At 39.9% G+C, this 17,625-nt stretch overlaps 1 protein-coding gene across 7 annotated transcripts in view; it reads right to left on the bottom strand.

The window, feature by feature from the left end:
* The window catches only part of ptprt (protein tyrosine phosphatase receptor type T), a 1,496,000-nt gene that overhangs the window by 1,048,587 nt on the left and 429,788 nt on the right, over positions 1-17,625 (bottom strand). For 6 of the 7 annotated variants that reach the window (XM_059980706.1, XM_059980710.1, XM_059980709.1 and 3 more), the window contains exon 2: positions 4,112-4,237. In XM_059980706.1, the coding sequence (XP_059836689.1) occupies positions 4,112-4,237 (126 nt within the window). Of the gene's footprint in view, positions 1-4,111; positions 4,238-4,486; positions 4,591-17,625 lie in introns of those variants that run through there. The other variant, XM_059980711.1, reaches the window with a different exon arrangement.

A 17,625-nucleotide genomic window follows, 5' to 3' on the forward strand; every position in this document is an offset into this window, starting at 1 on the left:
TGACGATACCTTCAAATTTTTTGTACTTCCTAACTTGTTGAAGTAGTGAAAAAAATTTCATTTTCACTCCCGGCTGTTTCTGGCATCTCCAAGCCTGAATGCTTGAAAAAGCAGTGAGCAAAACAGTTCTGAATTTTCTTACTGCTTAATTAACAAAGATCACTGCTTTTTGAACACAAACACACGTAACGGATGCTATTTAAAAACTATTCGCTCTAAGCACAGTTTAGCGTTTAATGGCCATACAAGTGCACACAACAGATGCTAGCTGGAAACTGTTAAGCAATAGTTTCCTGCCCCAATTAAGTGGCATAGTGTCCCAAATAAATGAAGGGGGCCCCAGCTATTTTGTTGACTAGTTTTTGTTCTTTAAGAGCCAGCACAATTCAGCAGCTGCCCTCATTAATCAGTAACTCTACTAACCAGAATCCACTGTATATTCATCCGGAAATAACAGGAGTAAACTAAGCTACTTTCTTACCAACTTCAAAAATATATTGTAAACTCTAGCTTTAAGTTAGATTAATATCAATTAATTACTACAATTATCATTATTGTTGCCATGCAAGTTGGTACTAAAGCTCAACTTTATGGAGGCCAAATGCTTTCTTGTCAAAGATTTTTTAATTAAGTGTTTTTGAATCTATTATTGCCAGGGCACTTGATGTCATAATCACCTTGGTTATGATTCTATTTCCAGAATAATAATTCTCTGAAAAATTAAACTCACTTCATTTACATTTAACATTTCACCAAATGTCATCTAAGTGAGTAATAGATTATTATCAACGTAGGTTATATTTCACCTAGAACACCATACCGAAGAGAATTTAGGAGCTATTATATTATTTATAGCTTCATCACTGACTTCTCTTCCATCATAAGGTCAGAAACAGGATGTTTGCTGATGATTGCACAATGTTCATTTCCATTGGCAATTCCTCCACAAATTAAATAGCCCATGGCTGCCTACAGCAGGAGTTTGACAACATTTAACATGGGCTATTAATTGGCAAGTAACATAAAATTGCAAAGCAGTGACCAACTTCAACAAGAGGAAATCTAACCAACAACCCATAATGTTTATTGACATTACCCACACAATATTTCACCAAACTGAATATTGATAATATCCTCAATCCTTTTGACTGGCATACCATCCCATGCCCTAAGCTTTGCCTTCATTCACTCTGGAGCACAATGTACCATCTACAAAATGCATTGCAGCTGATTGCCCAGGCTTTTGTAACAAGATATTCCAAACCATGACCTCCCTTCCACTAAGAAAGACCATAAGACATACAATAGGAGCAGAATTAGGCCATCCAGACCATCGAGTCTCCTCCGCCATTTCATCATGGCTAATCCATTTTCCTCTCAACCCTGTTCTACTGCTCTCTCTGCAAGGCTTCATGCCCTGACTAAACAAGAACCTGTGAACCTCTGACTTGAATACTCCCAATGACCTGACCTCCACAGCAGCCAGCAGCAAAGAATTCCACAGATTCACCACCCTCTTGCTTAAAAAAATTCCTCCTTCTCAATTCAAAATGAATGTTCCTCTATTCTGAGGCTGTGCCCTCTGATCCTAGACTCTCCTACATTCATTCTATCTAAGTCTTTTAACATTTGATAGATTTCAATAAGATCCCCCCCCCCCATTATTCTAAATTCCAGAGAGTACAGTCCCAGAGCCATCAAATACTCCTCATATGATAACCCTTTCATTCCTGGGGTCATTCTCATTAACCTCTTCTGAACTGTCTCCAATGTCAGCACATCCTTTCTTAATAAGGGGCCCAAAACTGCTCACAATACTCCAAATGAGGCCTCACCAGTGCCTTATAAAGCTTTAGCATTACATCCTTACTTTTATATTCTAGTCCTCTTGAAACAAATGCTATAATTGCATTTGACATCACTACCAGTAATTCACCCTGCAAGTTAACTTTTGGCGAATCCTGCACAAAGGCTCCCAAGCCGCGTTGATCCGTAGATTTTAGAATTTTCTCCCCATTTAAAAAATAGCCAACACTTCTGTCCTTCTACCAAACTGCATGGCCATACACTTCCTGGCACTGTAAATTCTCTCTCTTGCATTCCAGCACCAACCTTATTTACCCAAACTACATGCATATTGAAATCCCTCATGACTATTGTAACATTGCCCTTATGATATTGTTTTACTTTCTCACATTGTAATTACAGCCAACTTCCTGATTACTATTTGGAGGCCTGTATATAACTCCTATCAGGTCTTTTTACTCTTGCAGTTTCTTAATTCTACCTAAAAAAGATTGTACATATTCTGATCCTATGTCACCTCTTACCAAGGATTTGATTTCATCTTTTAACAGAACCATCCCACTCCCTCTGCCTACCTGCCTGTCCTTTTGATATAATGCGTATCCGTGGATGTTAAGCTCCCAACTACAATCTTCTTTCAGCTATGACTCAGTCATACCTGTAAATCTCTAACTGCACTACAAGATCATCAGCTTTATTCTTTATACAGCGTGCATTCAAATATAACGCCTTCAGTCCTGTATTCATCACCCTATTTGATTTGTCCCCGTTACACTGCAACTCATCCCACTGACTGCAACTTTGCCCGATCATCTTCTTGTAATTCCTGAAAGTCTCACTACACAACTGCCTCTGCTTGTATACCAACTGCCCCATCTTCAACCCTATCACTCTGGTTCTCAACCCCCCCCCCTAGCAAATTAGTTTAAACCCTCCCCAAATGTTTGAGTAAACCTGTCCACCAGAATATTGTTTCCACCCACCCCACCCCCCCCCCCCCAATCCCTTCTTGGGTTCAGGTGCAACCCATCTCCTACATACAGGTCACATCTTCCCCAGAAGAGGTCTCAATGATCCAGAAATCTGAAGCCCTGCCTGCTGTACTAGTTCTGGCAAATCATCCTATTCTACGGCACATGCAGCAATCCCGAGATCACAACCCTGGAGGTCCGGCTTTTCAGTTTTCTTTCTCACTACCTAAATTCTCTCTTTTGGACCCCCTCCCTTTTCCTACTTACATCATTAGTGCCAATATGTACAAAGTCTTCTGAGTGCTCATCCTCTTCCTTTTGAATGCAATGGAACCAATTGGATATGTCCCTGAGCCTGGCCCCTGGGAGGCAACATACCATCCAGATGTCTCTATTGCATTCACAGGCCTTTGTGGCTACTCCCCTATTCAAGAGGGAAATAAGTCCAGGATGTTATTGTCATCCAGCTCAAGCACCATCCTGACTTGGAAATAAATTGTTGGGCTTTCATCGCTGCTGGATCTAAATTTTGCAATTCCCTGCCCAACAGCATCACTAGTGCTCCTTCATCCAATGGTGGCAGCACCTCAAGAAAACGACTCTTCACTACTTTCTCAAGATCAGTTTAGATAGGCAATAAGTGCAAGTTCTCTCGCTGACAAGATCCCAGGAAAATTATAAATTAAAAAGCTAAATATCAAAAAATAAATTAGAAGCATTTATCAGCTAGATGGAATACAGCTGTAATATTAGGTGTCCAGCACAAATAGATGAATATTTGTTTTTTGCAAAAGTCTCAAGTAATTCCACATTGAACTGCAGTATTCTCTCTTAATACCTCTACAGAAGAAATAGAACCACATGAAAGAAATTGCTTTGGCTTTGACAAATTACTGTTGCCGCAAGTTCAACATTAAGAGAAGAAAAATAAACTTGAAGACATAACAATGGCTGATATTAGCTGCTGAACTGTAACTATAACAAAAAACATATTCACAGAGGCTCTAGTCAGCCTTCACTATGTACCAGTACATCATATTACACAATAGACAAACTCAACACTATGTAATGTTTCCTCCGAACTCACAGTACTCTCTTGAATAATGAGACATCAGACATGACAAAACTGGATAGTATAGTTTTCTCAGTATATGCCAACAGTAGCAATTGTTATCTTTGTTACTGTACATTTCTGTGTGCCCTGCTTTTCAAGATATTTATTGTAAGGGTGGCTAAGAATAGCAATTTCTTACTTATGGAAGAGTCAATAACAGATTCTGTATCATGACAGTAGTAGGAATCTGATTTATTGTGCAGTTGACAGTTTCACTCACCTGTTGGCACCGCCGGGTCTATGGATGGTTTTTCCCATGTGTTAATTTGCTCCCAGGTGAATCCAGTGCTCCCAAGGGCCAAGATGTATCCACAGTTGCTGTAGTTTTCATCAAATGAGCAACTGCCTACAGAAATATAAATGAGAAAATAACATGAGTAACTCTGTTAACATGATTATCCATCCAGTCACAACAGACTATTTTGCATAAACAGATAATAAGCTTCAAGTTTGTTAACCGCAATGTGGACCTCAGGGCTTGGTTAATAAAACCATAAAAATTTTGTTATTCTTTGCCTTTTACTAAATGGTAATTGGCTTGAGTCCAAAAGAAAATGTCTATCCTTAGAGAAAGATGGAAATCCAAAATACTTACTGTAAAATCCAATGGGAAAAATCCATCTAAAACCTTTGATATTCCAGTATCCAGTAGTGAAAAATTATATTGCAGAATGCAATTAAAATGATGATCTTCCAGTCCAGTTGAATTATCAGTATTTTTGTGACCCAAATGATTTCAATATTCCCTATTCCAATATTTCATACAATAAATAAATGCACATATTTCAAAGTGCTACTAAATGCAGATTTTTTTCAAGAGGACCACAACCTTCTCATAGGGTTTGGAAGCTTGTGTATCTCAATAACCTGGAGAGCAATATTGGCTGGAGTCAAGGCCATGTGCTTTGACTCTTGGTAGGGTCACCCATGCCAAACAGGTCAATGGGCAGAGGCCAGACTATGAGTAGTCTAGCAGTCAACCAGGTTTGGGGGGGTTCAGCTCAGAGTCACCAACTCTGACTGGTCAAAAAAAAATCCTTCCCAGATCGAGTTGGAGGAGCTTCATTGCTGCTCTAAGCGCTAGTGGCATAACAGGTAGTAATGAAGTAAGTAAATACAGATTACAAAGATCACATTCTGCAGTGAGCTTTGTTTTCCAAATTTTAAAAGAATAGCTGGCTTAAATATTGTTGGTAACAAGGGCATAGAATCAGGAGTCATTGAAATTGATCCGCTGTTATCGAACAAAGATTATGCATGCTTTGGTCTTCTGTGCTTCATATTTCGTAAATAGATTTTAAATATTCGAGGTAAGGACCAACAGAAAAAAAACAATTTGTATTTATGTGATCTTATTTAAATATACATAATATATTGTTTGAATTTTATCATTCTCAGGACTTGAAAAGATGTGTTTGTTGTAAAACATTTACAAAGTATAGTCACTGTTGTATTATCAGGTTATGTGACTCACAGATGTGCACACAAGACTGCACAAACAGCAATAAAGACAAGAACATTTATTTTATTAACGTTGGTTGAGAGATAAATATTAACCAATACACAGGGGAGAACTCCTTCAAATAGTGCAAAGAGACATTTTATAACACTCTGAGAAAACAAAAATAACTTCATATTAAAGTTTTTTTCAAAGACTACATCTTTAGAAGTGCAGCATTCTCTAAGTATTGCATGAAAGGTCAGCCTGGATTATCTACTCAAATCTCCAGATGGGAATTGAAACTGCAAACCTCTAGATTAATAATCATTAACCTAATGACAGATTAATGACAAAGTTCTAATATGGCATATAGGTGGAAAATGTTTTCTGATGACCGTGCTGACAACTTCTTACTCAACGGTGTAAGAAGTCTGAGGAAGAATCTAGTAACAATATTTTTCATATTACCTTACAACAGATGAGAGGAAAGGATTCAGTCTCCTTTTATTCTGTGTAGCCCTTTTTCCCTTATTTGCTTATTAAATCCTGCTGATTTGCTTATCATCCATCACTACAATTAGCACATCCTTAAGAAGTGGAAGGATGTCAAGGCTCCTGGCCAATCTCACCTAGTCACAGAAAGTACATGCAAATTCTATTTAGATAATACCTGAGGCCAGGATTAACCCCAGGTTGCTGGGACTGTTTCTCAACATCATGTTCTAATATTCTTAATTTTGTTTCTATTTCCTGAGTATGTAAGTCTCACTTTGAGATCCCCAATGAGTACTTGTATTGTTTTCATTCAAAGCCAATGTAATGTGTAACAAATCTATAATATTCAATTGAAGTGGTAACTAGATTAGTGAAGATCACAACTGAAATCACTTCTTTTTCTAAAGCAATAAGCAAACGTTTTCTGGGTCAGATAATTAATGAAAACAAAGATAAATGGAAAACCCAGTAAATGATCCAGAGCAGTGAAAATTAACTTCGAAATATGAACAATGCAGTCAAATCGAAATGCATTTTTTTCAAAATGGTAGTGAACCATAGGTCTTCTATTGTTGAAGCATCTGTGAAGAGTATGGGGATTTGATTGACTCATAATTTATAAACCCTATTAATGAATTATTTTCAAACATATAAATTATTTAGTTAATTATAGACTACACGTTTACAGGTAGGCATGAAAATTGAGCAAAAAGTAATAGTGGACACAATTGTGGTTAAATTGCTAAGCCTTCAGTACTAATCAAATATTAATCTATTGAATCATCCTGAAAGCATTCCATCAGCAGTTGTAGGCACGATTGCTAATGACAAACTTCATGCACTGTTGTTAGGAGGTTTTGATCAACAATAACATGGATGCTGCAAGAGGCCAATGGGTCATTAATTGGAGCCAGTTAAAATAATTTAACACAACATTCCTGAATCTGAACTGTATTTTGGTTTGGTGCTCTTATACCATTTAATGAAGGCTTTCAAAAAGTTGAGCAGTAGCAGGTATGAGTCTTTATGAGTGAGGCTATAGAGAAGTCTTACAATTTAAAAAAATATTACATATGGGATCTTGGTAATATTTAGTTATTTATTTTACAGCATGCAACAGGCCCTTCTGGCCCAATGAACTGCACCACCCCAGCAACTCACACTTATTTAACCCCACTCTAATCACAAGACCATTTATAATGGCCAATTAACCTACCAACTGGTACATCATTGGAATGTGGGAGGAAAACAACACTGTCACAGAGAGAATGGACAAACTCCTTGTAGACAGTGGTGGGAATTGACCTGGGTCATTAGCTCTGTAAAACGTTGTGCTAACTGCCACACTACTGGGCTGCCATTGTTTATTACACTTATATATTAATTGGGCCAGCATTTATTCTGCTTCCTTAAATCAACTTGAAAAGATTGTGGTGAGTCATCTACATGTACAGCAGCATTCTATCTCATGAAGGTATGCTCCAGCGTTAATGATAAGCCTTTGAGTCTGTACGATATGTCTTATTGAGGGTAAATGCACTAAGGTGGACAGGAGGCTTCTACACCAACCCACCCATTGTCATAGACATACATACAGAAAGGTGCCAGAAATGGCCATCAGTACTATAGAGGTTCCCAGCCACCCTGCTCGTAGACGGTCTACCCCACTCCCATCATTAGAGGGACTACGCAGCATCCACGCCAAGACCATCAGACTCAGAAACAGTAATTTCCCGCAAGCTGTCAGAATGATCAAGGCCTCCACCCATTAACCCATCTTACCACACTCCGCACCACCACTAATTTATCATTTCTTATCAAAGTTACATTATGTACAGACACTCCTGTATCTAGCGTCACTTTAATACAATCAATCTATGTATATGTGCTGATCTTATGTGTTTATATTTCTTGTGTTCTTATATTATGTTCTTTATGCTTATTGTGTTTCTTTATGCTACATAATATCTGGAGTAACAATTACTTTGTTTTCCTTTACACTTGTGTAATGACAAATGACAATAAGCGATCTTGAATCTGCCTATGGTTTTGAGTTTTTCCTCTGCCTCTCAAGCCTGCTCCACAGTTTAATAAGATCATGATGGATCTTCAGCCATGTCATTCCTTCCTGACCCCCGCACTTCTTGAATACCTAAGCATGCAAACATTTTGAATTTGACCAGACTCAGTGACTCACTATCCTTAAAGTAGGGGCAGAGAAATGCCAAGATCTGTAAACATCTGACTAAAGAAATTATTCATTTCAGTTACAGACTGGCAGTTTCTTACCCCTCTAGTTTTACATGGTCTGGTTGAAGGAACTAAGTTCAATGCCATTTCTTCTCCTGACACACACATGTGATGGACTCTCTCAGCTCATGTGCTGGCAGACAGCATATGTCCTTCCATTTTGACCTCTGCTTTGCTGGATGCCACAATTGTCCATGATTTTCCTATGTGCATTGGTGGAGTGGTGGAGGAGATCTAGAAGTTTGCAGCCATATATCATAGGGAAAGCCAGCCACTTTTTTTGAATACTTTCATGGTGGCACAGGAAGCTGTGATAAGGCTCTCCCTCCAGCTCCTCCCCAACAGGGTAAAGTAGCCACGTCTAAGCAATTTAACAATTTATAATGGCCCTATTCCCAAATTTAGTCAGAAGTGGATGCTTGAATCTTCCACTCAAATCCTCCCCAAGGTTTAAAGTAGTGGTGTGCTTAAGGGAGGAGAGAAATGACTGAAGCAGTTGACTCATTGGCTGTCATTAGCCATGAAATATTTTTCATTAACACAAATATAATTAATTCATGCATCAGGTTTGAATAAATCGTTATGAAACAAATCCTGGTACATATCTGATCATTGATTTTTACTCTGCTGTTATGATAATTATAAAGCTTTGATCTCTCCCTCCAGGATAGATAAAGGTATTTGTCTATATTATGATTATACTCTTATCTTGCTCTGATCTCTTAATTGCTTTCCTGTTTTGATGCTATTATAGGTACTGATCTCTCTTAATTGCTTTCCTGTTTTGATGTTATTATAGGCACTGATCTATTTTCCTTGTTACATATTTGTATTATACTTGAATCATGCATAATTTGTTATCTTGCCAAAGAGGAGTCATTAAATCCATCATCATCCATCAGTAGTGTAGAACTAAGCAGTATAAATATGTGCACAATAGACTAGGTGCACTGAATACTGGCTCAGATCTTCTAATTTCAATGCACATGCACATCCTGAATCCTTTGCAAACTTACCCTAAAATAACACAATCTGAAAATGATCACCTCTTTTATAATTTATTTCAACAGCTAACAAAGTCAACTAATTCTGCACTGACTTATTGCTTGCATTTAGGTTAAAAATCTTTTATAAAATACTTAGCACCATATAATGAAACTATTGTTTCTAGCAAATGCATTTTTTTTGACTCAAGACTATTGGCATACAGGCCACAGCAACCTTTGATGGAAAATGAAAGATCTGGAGATGCTGGAAATCTGAAATAAAAACAAAATATGCTGGAAACACTCAATTCTGACAAGTGATCTTCAACCTGAAACATGTTCGTCATTCCATAGATGCTGTCTGGCCTGTTGCCTGAATCCTGGATTTCTGGTTTTCATTGCACTGGCATTTGAGTTGGTTTAAATTTTCTTCCTCATTTACTTCATAAACATACTGCCAGGTAGAGATTAACTCTTGGGCATTGCAGAATCAGTGTGGCCAAGTTGGGGAGGGTGTGCTGTGCATCGAATAGCACTGAAAGCAGCTGGTCAGGAGAGCTCTGTACTGCACACCCAAAGGCAATATTGTACTAACTCATTCATTTGGCATTCAATTCCAATTAGTATTCTACTTATAAGCTTCAGGCTCCTAATGGATGCCACACTGAAGTCTTTGAGTTATGGCAAAAAGGATACTGTTCTGGATTTCTGTGCATAATGACCAAAGGGGCAACTGAGGGAGGGGAAGAAGAGAGAGAGAGATAGAGACAGATAGAGAAAGAGAGAGATAGAGGTAGAGAGAGAGAGGGAGAGGGGGAGAGGGAGAGAGAGAGGGGGAGAGAGAGAGGGGGAGAGAGAGAGGGGGAGAGAGAGAGGGGGAGAGAGAGAGGGGGAGAAAGAGAGGGGAGAGAGAGAGAGAGAGACTCACAAAAGTTCTTGGAAAGATTTAGAGCTACTGTATATAGGCCAAACGTAGGGAAATGGGACTCAGCTTAGATGGGGTTTTGTTGGAATGACCAGATGGATCATGCTATATGACTCTATGAATCTAAGACTGTAACTTCCCTTAGGAGCTGTTTAGCCATGGTAGGAGTCGGGTGACATTACAAAAGTAGAAATAGATTGGTTATGAGGTATGAAACTTATTTCAGCTTCAGATAGTTCACTAACTTTGCTAACAGCCTGCTTCAGTTTAAAGCACTTCTCAATCCTGATAAGAAAAGCTAGCACAGTAATAGACTCAGTATGGAATGGCAATCATTTTGTTTTTCTCATTATTTAGTTGAAAGAAATTTCTGCTATTTCTTGACACAGAAGGGATGAAAAATGTAGAATTAGTCAAAAGTATATGGAGTTACTAGATAAAACTATGTATCATACAAATGTTAAATTATTTCTCATCAGCAAAATGATTGACTTTCAGATGTGGCTTGGAGTTAAGTTGATTTCCTTGGAGTCCACTAATCATTAAAGTTACTCAGATGTGGAAGTCTATTTTTATTAAGGCTATTAAAGAGATAATAGCAGGACATTTAGAAAATAATAAGACAATCTAGCATTATCAACATGTTTCATGAAAGGGAAAATGTATTTGATAGATTTTCTAGAATTTTTTTGATGATGAAAAAACATGACTTTATTTATTTCAAGATACAGCCTGGAATAGGCCCTCCAGCCTTTTGAGCCACATCTATCAACCCCATTTTACCCCTAACCTAGTCATGGGACAATTGATAATGACCAGTTAACCTACCCGGTGAGTCTTTGGAATGAGGGAGTGTGGTGAACTACGTGTGCCTGTCTGGACACGCCCCCTGCTGACTGCTCCTGCGGCTCCTCCCAGAAAATAAAAGCTGATATCTCGCCTTTACGTCTCAGAGTGAGTTATTGATGGTGCATCAATTTTATTGACTGGAAGAAGGAGCCAGCAGTGAGTGACCACCATACTACATCCTGGAGACTGAGAGGCCGGGCTCAGGCCTCGATCTCCTTTATACCGGGATCTGTGGGAGGAGCCGCAGGAGCAGTCAGCAGGGGGCGTGTCCAGACAGGCACACGTAGTTCACCACATTCACCCCCCCCCTTTGTTTTAAAAGAGTCCCCATGTGGCAAAGTTTCTTACAGGTTAAGTCTATCAGGTGGTCGAGCTGTGCGCCAGCACACGTACCCTGGGATAGGGCATCAGGGGGCTCATTGAGTCTGCCAGGCCGGTACAGAATATCATAGTTGTAGGTGGAGAGTTCTATTCTCCACCGCAAAATCTTATCATTTTTGATTTTGCCCTGCTGTTGGTTGCTGAACATGAACGCAACCGAGCGCTGGTCGGTCAGCAAGGTGAACCCCGGGTACCCCGGATGTGGGCGGCCATCTTTGTCCGCGTCAGCATGCCCCGCCCCCGACCCACCAATGCTTACCGGGTACCCCGACGGCTCAACTCTGGCCACCATAACCCTCGACCAAAGCGCCCCACACCAGCTTGCAAGGTCAATGATGGACATCCCGGTGGAGGGGCACAGGACTAGATGCCTGTTTGATATGGGCAGCACTGAGAGTTTTATTCCCTCGGGGCCAGTGCTGCTCCGGAAACATGTGAGGAGTAATAAATACTCCCCGCTGGTCGAGAGGGTTCACCTTCTACATGTGAACCCCCAGTATACCTACGTGGTCTCACCTGATGGGCGGGAGGACACGGCTTCCGTCCGTGACCTGGTGCCCGCAGGTGCAGCAGACCACTACCCTGAACACTCTCTGGTAACTATGAACCCTGTACCCGAGGTGACACTGCGCTCACCAGGCCCTACACAGACTCCTCACGACACTCATATACCGGGCGTTTCGTATGCATATATACCAGGCGCCTTGCACGTGCATGAGGGACCACTGGCACCTAGTGGTCTGGAACCAGCACAACCTCCGTCTCCTGTGCAATCACCGCCACTGCCGGCATCTGTGCAATCACAGCCGGTGCTACGTAGATCGCAGCAACAGATTCGACCACCTGATAGACTTAACCTGTAAGAAACTTCGCCACATGGGGACTCTTTTAAAACAAGGGGGGGGGGGGTGAATGTGGTGAACTATATATACCTGTCTGGACACGCCCCCCTGCTGACTGCTCCTACGGCTCCTCCCACAGACCCCGGTATAAAGGCGATCAAGGCCTGAGCCCGGCCTCTCAGTCTCCAGGATGTAAATGGTGGTCAACCACTGCTTGTTCCTTCTTCCAGTCAATAAAAGCCGATATCTCGCCTTTACGGCTCAGAGTGAGTTATTGATGGTGCATCAGGGAGGGAATTGAAACACCTGGAAGAAACCCACACATTCCACAGGGCTCCTTACAGGGGACGCCAGAATTGAACTCTGAACTCTGATGCCCTGAGCTGTAATAGTGTCTCGCTAGTTGCTACACTACTGTGTCGTCCCATGATGGCTAAGAGTGAACCAATGGATGAGGTATATCCAGAAGGCATTCAGTGTAAAAGAATACTAGAGAAGGAGAGAGAGCACAGGATTAGACTCATATTTTAACATAGATAAGGGAGAGGCTAACAGAGAGAGTGTGACAGTGACAGATGGAATATCATGTGCAAACTGTCTTTATCCAGTGAAAAGTAAAACAAATTATTATTTAAACAGAATGAGTTGCTGTGTAAAGGAATCATATATTCCTGCATCATGAAAAAAGGCTATTTCAACCACTTGAGTCTATGGACACACACAAAGCATTCCATTTACCCACTTATATTCCCTTTCACTTTTTCACCCCACATTCCTATCAATTCGCCCTGGTTTCTACAGTCACCCACAAAGAAGAGTCAATTTGCAGTGGCCAGTTGACATTTCAGCCTGCATATCTTTGGGATTTTTTAAATTATTTATTTCCTTATAAATTGGAAGGAGACTATTTTCCTTGTGAACTTTCCTTGTAACTTACTCTCCTCACGTTCCCATCAACTCTCCCATGTTCTAGCACCCTCCTACAATCAGGGCCATTTAACACGCCAGTCCATATCTTTGGGATGTGAGAGGAACCTTGAAGATCAAGAGGAAACACACAACTTCATAGGAGCAGTATGCAAGCTCATGCAAACAGGATGAAACCCAGACCACTGCAGCTATGAAGCATCAGAGATGCTAACCATGCCACCGTGCTGCCTTCAGAATGTGGAAGAAAACTAGAGAACCCAGGGAAGACACACACTCATGGGCACAATGCACAAGCTCCACACAAGACAATGGAGATCAGGACTGAGATTAAAAAAAACAAACAACAGGAGATCTGCAGATGCTGAAAATCCAGGCAACAGACACAAAATACTGGAGGAACTCAGCGGCATCTATGGAAAAGAGTACAGTCGATATTTCGGGCTGAGATCCTTCGGCAGGACTGGAGGAGTAGATTTAAAAGGTGGCGGGGAGGGGAGAAAGAAACACAAGATGATAAGTGAAACGTGAAGGAGGAGGGATGAAGTAAAGAGCTGGGAAGTTGATTGGTGAAAGAAATTCAGGGCTGGAGAAGCGGGAGTCTGATAGAAGGGGATAAAAGGCCATGGAAGAAAGAAAAGGGGTCAGTAGTTCTACCAGCTGTGTCATTGTGTTGGTATCTCAGTCTTCACACATGAAACATGAGAATTTAGCTTGCTGTTACAGCAAATAATTAGCAAAGCTTTTGGAATATTGTCCTTTATTGTAAGTGACATGAGGTATATAGGAGGGAAGTTATATTGCAAATTTACAGAGTGAGGCTGCAAGTAGAATACTGAAAGTGGCAGTAAACTCTTTATTATGGAAGGACATGCTTGAATTAGAAGCAGCGGAGGAATTTGTTCATTAGATTGACCAATGAAAGAAGGTTTAGCAGGAAGAAGCCACAAATATTGGCATATAGAAGAACAAATGGATATTCAACCATGAACACTACCTCATTTTTCTCATTTTCCGCTACTTTTTAGAATCAATGAGGGGTAGAAGAAAGGAATGATCATCTCAGAATAAAGTTTTACCACTTTCAGTTGGAGCTGAAGAAGAAATGCTTTATCGAGAGACAGAGTCATAGAATGTATCCCTGCCTTGAATATATCTGTAGATAAAATATTTCTTCAGTGACTACCTTCCAGATTGCAATATCAGAATACATCTGATCTGTAAGGGAGTCAATAAGTATTGGTAGAGACGAGGAAATTTGTGGAGGGACCAATACTGGATCAGTTTTGTTCTTCTTCAGTTGTAGAGCAGGCTTGGCCAACAGCCCTACTTTTGCTATTCTTATTCCCTATTCCTATTCTTGATCCTACTGTTCTATTGCTCCTCTTTAAATGTAATATTAATTTAATCATTGGAGTACAGAGCTCCAATTTTATCAGCACTAACTTAACCCTCTCTCTATCCACAAAGGATGCGTAACACACCAGGTCTTCCTAAAAAATACTGCTTGGAGATTGTATGTTACTAGATATATTGACTGCAGTAAAACTTAAGAATCAATAAGTAGAATAAATTTACTCCAGTTCAGCAGCTGGAATAAATCAAGTGTGATATTGATGAAAAGCACAATACATTTTGTAAAATATCTCTCCTTTAATAAGATAAAATAAAAAATATAAGCAATGTGCTGACAATGTATTAAAAAATTTGTTGCTAACATCATACAGCATGATTCAATGCACTTTATACTTTGTCAATGTTAATTATACATCCTGCTAGGCATCATTTGTTAAACATAGCTTAAAAACTGTTGTAAACAGTTCACTGTAAATTAAGTAGTGTGGGACCATTGTAGCAGACTCAGTGTTATTCCTCAGGTGCCTCCTGTTTCTCATTGACATATGGATTTGCCTGATACATGATGCTCATTTACATCTTCATGCAAAACCCCTGATAAAGAGTGAAGTGTTAAGAAGCTACAAGGAATAAGACGGCAGGGTCCATACAGCAGCCCTTAAAATGGTCCTGTCAAGAAATCAACAGCCTGAACAGCCTCAAGGTTAAAACAGAACAAAGTGGTTTGTTTAATGAAGCAGCATTGGAGGTCTGCTGAAACCAAATGGTAAAAGCCTGGCCTTGAATGAAGAGACTGGAGGGCAGGGAGAACGTCCAGTGAAGGTTGACCCAAGGTCTGAATAAGATTGACAACATCTGAAAGCATTTTGAAAGACGATATCTCTGGATTCTGCAATCTTTCTTAAGGTCATGCTTCTAAGAAATGAAAGAATCTTCAACCTTTCATGTAATATGGGATTTATCAGCCTTCTTTGAAAAGTCTTGAGCTCTAAAGCATAAGCAATCACCCTAATTTGCAAGAAGAAGAGACTGGGGAAGCTCCCACTGTGACTAGTGTGTTCAACTTGTTTACTCCTGATTTTCTGGAAAGGAAGGAAAAATGGACAGAAAACTATAGCCATCGCCAATGAAAGGCATAAATTTGCTGTAATGTTAGCTATTCAGCCCCACAAAACTGCTCCAATAACACCTCCATCTGAACCGGGAAATATAGTCCAAGTGATAGAGAAGGTGGGGGAGAAACAGGCAGCATCTGTGAAATAAAATAATGTGTGTAATAGGGTGAAATGATGCAGCCAACGATTTGACAGGGATGTGTCTCAATAATGTATTGTTAACGTTGTGCGGTATTGGTGATGTTGTAGAGTCTGGCACACCGGAACGTGATGGGCAGGCCAGAAAGTACTACTGAATACAAAAAGAATGCATGCCAGCGGCTATACTTCATTAGGAATTTGAGGAGATTTGCTATGTCATCAAAGACTCTAGCAAATTTCTATAGCTGTACCATGAAGAGCATTCAAACTGCTTGCATTACCGCCTGGTATGGAGACTCTAAATACACAGAATCAAAACGGGCAACAGAGGATTGTAGACTCAGCCAGCTCGTCACAAGTATCATGGACATCTTCAAATGGTGGTGCCTCAAGAAGGCAACATCCATCATCAAGAACCCTCACTTTCCGGGACATGCCCTCTTGTCATTACTCCCATCAGGGAGGAGATATAGGAGCCTGAAGGCACATAATCAATGTCTTAGGAACATTACATTTCTGAACAGTCCATGAACTCATGAGCACTACCACACTATTCCTCTTCTTCACTATTTATTTTATTTTTATTGCAACTTAGAAGTGATTGTGATGTATTGCACTATATCACTGCCAGAAAGCAACCAATTTCATATGTCATTGATAATAAACCTGATTTTGATTCTGATCCTGAAAGTAAAAAAAACAGCAAAGGATGCCTGATAGTTAGCACAGACTCGATGGGTCAAAGGACCTGTTTCTGTGCTCGAGGAGAACGGATATAGATGCTCAAGCAAGCGATTAGAGTTAAGTGTGACAGCACACAACAAATCTCATTCCCAAAGCAGTGAAAGTGCCTGTTGTCAACTCTAGTGGTCAGAGATCATTTGGGCACCTTGGGTACAATAAATCACTGACGCTACTGTTCGGCTCAGTAGCAATCTGCACAGATGTGGAAATATTAACCAAGGGATACCAGAACCCCAAATTAGTCCTTAGACTTTCCAGTCAGCATTATCTTAATGGATTACTATTTGCATTTCAATAAACAAATAAAACATCTTAACGTTGGGACAGCTAGCCTCATACCCTCTGCACTCTCAACTGGATTTCTGCTAATAAGCCTGCTCCAAGTATTTACTCTTCTATGCTGATTGGTAAATTTGACACATCCACAGAATATGCATTTTTAATTCTCTTATTTAAGTCCAGTCATTTTGATAAATAGTAAAGACCCTTCTCAATAATTCAGTCCAGCAGCCCAAAATTTATCAACTTATATACATTTCCATTGGTGTATAATATGCTTAATTTGCTCATCTCTGTTTTGGGAATCTCTAAATATTTCTTCATTACAGCAAATAGCCTGCGGGAACATGGAAAGGCAATACTAACATACACAAAACATAGAGAAAATACAATCTTTACAAATTATACAAAATAGCTGTGCTATGCGTGAATTCCCTCGTTATTCTTCTTTTGATTGCACTCGACTCTATGCAGTTTTGTGGGCACTGTATTACTAAAATCAACTCCATAGATTTCAAATAGTATGTACAAATCTTTTAAGACAAAAACCAACTAACACTACAATTCAGAAAACTTCATTTCATTTGCTCAGTTTAGTACATGATGACAGCCGCTTGAATCAAATCACATCTCATCCAGTGGTGCTGAAAGGCTTAATCATAAAAGAGTTGTTCAATAAACTGATGTTTATCCCCATCCAACAAAAACAAGGAGCCTAGTCTGTCAGCTTTCCTTTTGAATGTATTTATGCTATGTTGTTTCATTTGTGTATACAGATTTCTAAGAACTGAAGTCTTGAAATAGGCAGTACCTTCCATTATTATCATGTTGTTAATGGTGTTGACCGTTTAACTGTCCCCTATAATAAATGCTCCTCAATCTCCTCTTCCTTTAATCTCATTTAAATTTTCCTTATTTTTTCCACACCATCAACCCCAACTAATTTCCTTCATTGTTGAGGATCACAGGAGCAGAAGCTGATCCTGCTCACATGATCAAAACA

The sequence above is a fragment of the Hypanus sabinus genome, chromosome 9, assembly GCF_030144855.1.
Source record: "Hypanus sabinus isolate sHypSab1 chromosome 9, sHypSab1.hap1, whole genome shotgun sequence".
NCBI lineage: Eukaryota > Metazoa > Chordata > Chondrichthyes > Myliobatiformes > Dasyatidae > Hypanus > Hypanus sabinus.